We start from the raw sequence: 7,948 nt of genomic DNA on the forward strand, positions 1-7,948 counted from the left end.
CAGCAACAACAACAACAGCTCTTACTCGATTTTATAGATTGATCCAAATGGTTTGACTCTCTCAGAGAGACACTTACATTGTTTACATGATTAATCTGAAAATTCCATATCACCCTATAAACCTAAATTCACTGGCACGAAACTGTGATTGAATTCAACATTACTACAAAACAAAGAGCAATGGAAACCATAACAGCTTGTGACTAATTTAGATATCCCTCTCGCATTAAAATGTATTCTATTATGTATTTTCAGTTTTTTTATGCATATTAATTTTTGTAAAATTATGTTGTTATCTCGGTCTTGAGCTATAAATGAAAAAGTCTTGGTTGTGTCTCTCTAAGGAGGACACTTGCTAGTTAAATCAGTCATATTAAAGACTGTAAAGAAGTGTAATAAATACGTTGTTGACTGTCATGGTCTGTGTTACGCTTGTCCAATTTTCTATCATCAAACTGATATGCATCCCACAGACCATTTCAACCCATAACCTAAAAATCATAACAGGCTTCAAATAAACAAAGATTTACAATTAAAATGTCAAATGACTATAAAATGACTATAATTTATAGTCTAATTTTTTTAATGTAATTGTATGTATACTGGCAATGACGCCAGTTATGTACACTTAACTCATTTTGCCTGATTAAAATAAATGTTTGGGTATTCAAGCATGCTGGCTTGTCAGAGCGTGAGATAACCTTTAAGTTATTCATATTCATTTCCAGTTTATTCAGAGTGTGTTTCTTTGCTGTTAAACACCACCAGGGAAAAAAACATCCAGGGCCGCTCCCCTCAAAGTGTGTAGTGCATGAAGGTGATGTTTCCTCAATCCATGATTATTTAGCAAGCAACATTTGGATGCCAGCAGGTGTTAACATTAAAATACCAGGGTTTCCGCTACGTTCGTTTTGCTGCAGCAGCCGGCTGCCTAGAGGAAACACTTCATACACTGTCATATAAAGAATAAATAAAACAGTTAACAGATTTAAGTTTATCAAGGAATTATAAATTAACATGACACAAAGCAGACTTTTATAATTCCGTACAATACCACAGCAAATCCTCAAAAGCATATCTTCAAGTTTACACTTCCCTAAACTTTAATAAACTTGTAAACTCACTTCAGTAATTGCATTGTATCAAATCCCTGAATGAACATTTTAACTTGCTGGTGTTATTAAACAATAAAAAAAACAGTGGATCACGAAAGTCATTTGGATTCAACTTCTGGGAAACAGGAATGTCCTCTTCAAAATGTCATGGCAACCCATCTAGTATCTGCTGTTGTTGTGTCCTCATATTTCACTCTGGAAGCAACTCTGTACTGGATAGATGGGCAGAGATCATCCATCTTCTAGTCTTTCACTTAGACTGTATTTCCCAAAATGTTCCTTACAAACAGTCAGACCTAAACAACAAGGACCTGGTTTCTTTGAGGTCATTTTCCACTGCAGTTCACCAGCTTCCTTTACCGTGAATCCAAATTCAGCATTGTTGATTGTAACGCCTGGGCATATGCTGTGGAAGAGACAAATGTGACTGAAGTGTTTGTATAAATTTCATGTATATTTCCACAGAAGCTCAATGTTATAATGTAAAGAGGGCGAGGCCGGTGACGGTGTGTGCGGTGTTTACCTTTGGGGTTGTTGTGGAAGACACAGTTGTTAGCACAGGTGTCGGGGTGAGAGTCCCAGAAAGAGGAAGCACAGCAGCAGAGAGGAGGGGGCTCCAGTTTCTCCTGCGACAGTCTCTCCTTCATCTGAGCTCTCAGGGCGTCAATGAACCTGCAGAGTTACAGTTATCAGTCCATTTATCAGGACAGCGACAAACTTCAAGAAGCCGTTATAATCTTAGGTTGTACATAGTTTTGTGGGTTTGTGTTCATACCGACTTTACAAACAAAACAGAGTGTGCACATGAAATCATTTGGACTGATAGGTCTGTAGTTGATTGGACGGTTTTACTTACTTTGTATAACATCTCTCAGATAGATGTTACATATCAAATTCAATATTAGCATTACTATTTTGATAAAAAACTTCTGTTTAGATTCTGCCTGATCATACGTGATGGCAGTCACTACACATATTTAAGTGTAATCTCCGTGAATTACCTTGTAGCTACTTTGTGTTTTTCCTTTTTTCTCCTCTGCAGCTCCACAGCTCTCTCCTCCTCCTCAAGCCTCAGTCGTTCCACAATCAGCAGCTCTCTCTCCTCCAGCTGCTGTCGGGCCTCCACGAGCTGCCGAGCTCTCTCCAACTTTCTCTCTTCCTCCAGACGAATCTGTTCTTTCTCTTCTTTTATCCTTCATTGAGGACAGACACATTTGAAAGGCGGCTGAACGACTCCATCAATTTGTATTATTATGCCAGTATTTTAGAATGTAAATCTCAATATGTTCCAAACACTTCTCTCGCTAAAATATGGTTAAATACACTGTTTAAAAGGTAAAATCATCACACAGAAACATAGTATTGGGCCATATTTTGGCAAAATAATCATAATAAAATAAGTAATATTTGTCAAAACATTGTTGTCTATGATAAAAGACTCAAACTGAGCTGAATTCAAGCTGCTGTTCTTCAAAAAAACATTGGACAGCCATCTTTCAGAGCCACAGAGGATTGTTATTTCAGATTCTGATAGTTTAGGCATTAGATCACTTTAAACACCCCTCAATAAGAGGAAGTGATACAGAGGAAAAATGGTCACCTTGCAGTTCTCTTCAGGTGTTTCCTGTGCTGATTGTTCTCCTTCACTTGCTCCCTCTCTGTGCTCATGAAGTGACGACGCTGCATCAGGAACTGAGACTGACGCTGCACACAGAGAAACGAGCAATCTGTGACATCTGCTTTGACACAAGTTTGCACAAGTGAAGTCAAGGTTCATGACTTTGTCTGGTGTCTACCTGTCTCCTCAGCTCCTCCTGCTCAGTCAGAGGCCACAGGACCTGAGTGGCTCTGAGGCTGGACTTGAAACCAGGATCAGGCTGTGATTTGTCTGTGTCCCACAACACACTTCCACTGACCTGAAACATACACACAGTCAAAACAGGGTCAGAAGGTTTTGACTGCTGACCAGCTATAGATGGTATAAATGTACCAAGCTGCCAATATCAAGTGAATTTGAAATCAAAAAATGTGTACATCATAATCTTCCTTTTTTTATCAGTAAAAACGTTAATTGTGCCTCTATTTAAAAGTAAGAAATTACAATGCACTATTACTTTATTACTCAAGAAACTATATTTTTGTGAATCAATTTCAGTTTGTATACCTGTAATAAGAACCAACAGGCTTTGGGCTGAGTCACACGGACAGCGTATTTAAGTCTTTAAGTATATGGTGGGTTTAGATCTGCCAATCCTTGTTAAGGAGGCAGAATACATCACATGTGGAGCAGCAGCAACTGCTATTTGATCAAATGTAGTATAAAACAATACAACAATAGATTTGCAAAACTAATCACCCCTTTACTAAACCTAGACTGGTGCAACCAACTGAACTCCACTGCACCCAGAGGCCTAAAATCGGGTTTATCAACTTTCTGTGCAAAATCTACACAGCAACATTCATAAAAGATACAAGCCAGGATTAAACTGCACGGTTGACTGTTGTTTTTCCCTGTAAGTAGCCTGAACCTGTGGTGAATCACAAGATGTTAGAGGGAAATGGAAATTATGAGAATATATTTAACATTAACCTTGTATAGTTCCATTATGTCATCACAACTTGTACTGTAAACATTGGTACAACTGAACTTGACACAGTATGACACTTGTTAATTATACTCTGTCTGCAGTTTAAAGGTAATATCACAATCACAAAGTTTGAGTTATTTGGATTTATGAATTCACAAGAGCCACCTGAAGAATATCAGTTTTTTTAGAAAGCTTTACTAAACTTACTCTTTAGTATAACACTGCAACACGGTACTCCTACACAACTTTTAAACGTGACATTCATTAACTCACGTTATCAGTTTCCCATCAACTATCACATCCGAAAATGTGTTCAAAGCATCAGGTTTCAGTATCGTTATAATAAAACAGTTGAGTCATTTCAGAAGTTACTGAGGAACAACGATATCAAATGATTTCTTTTATGAGATTTCTGAATCGATTTTATGAAAGTTAATCTTACATAAACGTATACTAATAATGCTAGAAAGAGTGAGTTTAGCTGAGTATAGCAAGAGTATGCTAACAGCATGAAGTCTGTGTGTTTCAATTTGAACTATGAACTTCGAGTCTGAGAAGTTGGTGTGTGTGTTGCAGACAAACTGTGTCTGGTGACTATTCAGTCATATTATTCTGTAAATATGAATGTTTGTTCATCTGGTCAATCGACTACATTTTCTATTTATATCAAATAATTGATTCTTGTGATGAATATGAATAAATTACATTTAAATGCATCTAAAATTAATTTTTAAAGAATTTCAACAGAAAATAGAAAAGCCATCAACATGGAATACAGAGTGAGAGCCATGATGAAAGGCTGCTGCACTCGGGGTATTCATTAACCTTCTGCTGAACAAGGGGACATTCATGTTGACCGGTGAAGAAATGATCATCTCCCTCTTCCTCTCTCTGAAAATCCTCCTCCTCTTCCACTTCCTGTTCTGGTCTTTGCATGCAATATTCAGCTTTCTGTTGGGAGGAAAATGTATCTATTATACCCTGAATGTGCAACAGGAACTATTCATTTTTTAAAAGAGGAACAAGTGTGAGACACTAACGCTTGCATGTCTGGTTGGGGAGATGTTCCATTTGCCTCCAGGAAGGTCTGACGTTGTTCCTCCATGAGAGCTCATCTGACAGGCGGCCAGTCTGAGTCTGACCTGCCTCATGCCTTCACTAGACTGGAAAATCATGGAAATAAATAATCCACCAAATTAATCACTGTCACGTTATTTTATCACTCACAGGAGGAAACAGTGTAATAACACACTCTGTGCTGAAGGAAATAGGACCACATGATTTTAGTTATCTAAATAAATTCATACCACAAACATTTTGATAAAACAGCACTCTCTGTTGGACAAATTTTGCAACAGAGACATTGTTTCTAATTACCTCAAATACTATGTATATTTAATATCTGAGCTGTAATTTCTAAAAAAAATGTTTTTGCTAAAAATTACTCTTGTATGTGATGGTTTAACATATCTTTCTAAAACCTTGGGCCCTAATCTGATGTAACAGCTTCCCCTCTTCTGGTCTCAGTATGTCAGCCATACAGTCTTGAACCTTGCTGTTAAGATTTGCTCTCATTCAGACCCAAAAGCACAAGTGAGGTCAAAGAGTGATGTTGAGTGATAAGGCCTGGTCGACAGTCAGTGCTCGAGGTCATCCCAGAGGAGCTGGGTGAGGTTGAGGTCAGAGCTTTGTGCTGGCAAGTCAAGTTCTTTCGCGTCAATCTAGGACAAACGTTTCCTGAAGGACTCGACTGTGTGAACAGGGCCACTGTCCTGTTGACAAAGGGTCTTCCCAAATCTGCAGCCTCAAAAGGTGAAAGTACAAAATGGCAAGTAGGAATGCGCTTCTGGCCATTTAATCTATGATATTGAATTAGGCCATATTGCTTATCTTTGCCATAAAAAAATGTAATAATATGAATATGTGGGGACACCAATAATTTACAATTAAAATACATGGTAGAAAAAAAGTATCAACCAGATAAAATACAATATCTTCAGTACAGTTTCCTGGAAGACGCACACATCCAAACAGGAAATTAAAAATGTGATTACTTCGCTTAGACTTCAATTATTCATTCATGCTCTATTGTGGTAATGTTATGCAATACCCTCTCACCCCCTGAGAGCTCCTCTCCATCACCCTCTGTCGTATAGCAGCTCCTGCAGACACCCCCTTCTCCCCAGCAGGCACATGCTGGGTCCACACTCGATATTGTTGTTGCGGGATTCTCCTGTTAGGTTTAACCTGGACATAAAATTGCAAGCAATGGGGTATTTGTTAATCTGGGTCAACACGAATGTGGACAAACTGACGGCACAGTGATTTATATATATAGATTTCTCTGTTTTAAATCAATATAGATGGAATACCTTCATGTTTGGGACTGTTTGTTAGATAAAGCAATTGAAAGAGATTGGAGTGCTGAGCATTCTCACTATTTTCTGACACTTAACAGACCAAATGTTTCATAAGGTAATCAAAATAAAAGTTGACAGTCACCTCAGCCCTTACCGTTAGTTGATGTGATTTCATTACACTTAATTATCAGTCAGAAATTATGTCAGCTTTACCATTAGCTCAGTTTGAGGCTGCTGTCTCTTCCTGAAGACTTGGGCTTGTTGTGCCACTCGGTGGCGCACTTCATCCTGAAATCGTCGCAGGCTCTCTTCATTCTCCCTCCTCTTTTCTGCCTGAAGCTCCTCAGTTATCAAAGCAAGAGCCTAAACAAGACACAAGAGAACTGTCTGTACTACAAAGGGAACAATCAGTACTCTCCATTCATGTGACTATTTAACTGACAATTATAATTACAGATTCTCTACAGATTAAGATTTGACATAAAATATTTCAATGAGAGTCAATGAAATGTGATACATTAGCACAGATTAAACCACACAACCAACTTGGACTGGCTACAAGATCAAATAAATTACGCACACTCATTAATGCAAAATAAATAACTACTTATATAATATATAATAATTTGACAATGACAGAGGTCATTGGCCTGTCTTGTATTTATGAATACTTTCACTTACAATATTTAAGTACATTTAACTAGACATAAATCTGTGAAATTAAGGACGGTTTTTATATAGCAGATTCAAGCCAGACTTTAATTTGAAAGGGATGTTTGTGTGGTGTTGCAATTTAAACTCAAGTAAAAGGTACACAACACTGACTTCTGTAAATGGCCCATTAAATTACAGAAGGGCCTTTAATGAAGAAGGCTCATGTTTTTGTAACTCCGTGGAGTTTAAACTCAAATGATCAATTTCCCATTCAACATCTCAAAAAGATGTCATTCCATCCATACATGCTGACATTTCTTCAGTTCATTAGGATTTCATGATTTTACATTTTTGGCTTGGTTTAGAAATCAGCAATAGAAAATGACTCAGACCTCAGAGACCCTCAGTGTAAAACACGGAGCATGGATGTATCCTGATCTCTGTGATTAAAGCTGCAACAATCAGTCAAATCATCAAATGATCGATTGATGGAAATTGAGTCAAAAACTATTTTTGCTAAACAATTGGTAGTTTCAGTATTTTTTTGTTGGAACAGCCAACGTGTACGTGTCAAACGGAGTTAGTGTAATCAATTTAATACTTTACTTTACATGAGGTTTCTAATACAAATATATATTGTTGCAGTATACATATACAGCTGCGGCACAAAGAAAACCCCATGTCAACACCACAACAGTTAACAAATCTCTGCAGACTGTCTGCTCCAGTCTCTGAAGTGAAGTGCCTGGCAACCTGGGGGAATCTCTCTGTTCATTAGCGGTTAAGTCCCACACTTACACACGGGTGTTCCTGGAAGTCTTGTCCGTCCTCCACCCAGGCTCCCACCGCCACCACAGGCGGGTTCCTCCCCGCCAGCACCCTGTTAGCTCCGGGGGCTCGGTGCTCCTTTCTGCGGCTGACTGGAGCTTTGTTTCGGCCGCCCGTGGAGGCTATGACCCGGCTAGCACTCATAGCTAGCCTTACTAACCAGGCTAACGTAAAGTGCTTCTAATTCAACAGCCCCTCGTGTCTGTTGACTGTTTCATGCAGCTCGATCGTTAACTGTTTAAACGACAAGAGGTGGAAAATAAAAGCTAAAACCAGCTGTGGTTTGTTTTTGTTCTGTAAATAATCAACAGGTCAGTTTGACTTTCGCTCACTTCGTCTTCTTTTACCTTGTGTTGTTTCTCAAACCGCTCACTGGCTCATTATTGCCCCCGTGAGGCCAGGA

At 38.6% G+C, this 7,948-nt stretch overlaps 1 protein-coding gene across 2 annotated transcripts; it reads right to left on the minus strand.

The window, feature by feature from the left end:
• Nucleotides 1-608: 608 nt before the first annotated feature.
• Nucleotides 609-7,948, minus strand: ccdc15 (coiled-coil domain containing 15). Of its 2 annotated transcripts, XM_034607223.1 has the most exons (10): nt 7,516-7,948; nt 6,277-6,426; nt 5,822-5,950; nt 4,744-4,866; nt 4,529-4,654; nt 2,912-3,031; nt 2,716-2,819; nt 2,117-2,308; nt 1,639-1,787; nt 609-1,521 (listed from the first exon to the last, which is right to left on the minus strand). In XM_034607223.1, the coding sequence occupies exons 1-10, from the start codon at nt 7,687-7,689 to the stop codon at nt 1,472-1,474; spliced, it is 1,317 nt and encodes a 438-aa protein (XP_034463114.1). In that variant the 5' UTR covers nt 7,690-7,948; the 3' UTR covers nt 609-1,471. The 2 variants fall into 2 exon arrangements, with proteins under 2 accessions (XP_034463114.1, XP_034463115.1); XM_034607224.1 differs by lacking the exon at nt 4,744-4,866 and having other exon boundaries at nt 7,516-7,947.

Source organism: Hippoglossus hippoglossus, chromosome 14 (assembly GCF_009819705.1).
Source record: "Hippoglossus hippoglossus isolate fHipHip1 chromosome 14, fHipHip1.pri, whole genome shotgun sequence".
Classification (NCBI taxonomy): domain Eukaryota; kingdom Metazoa; phylum Chordata; class Actinopteri; order Pleuronectiformes; family Pleuronectidae; genus Hippoglossus; species Hippoglossus hippoglossus.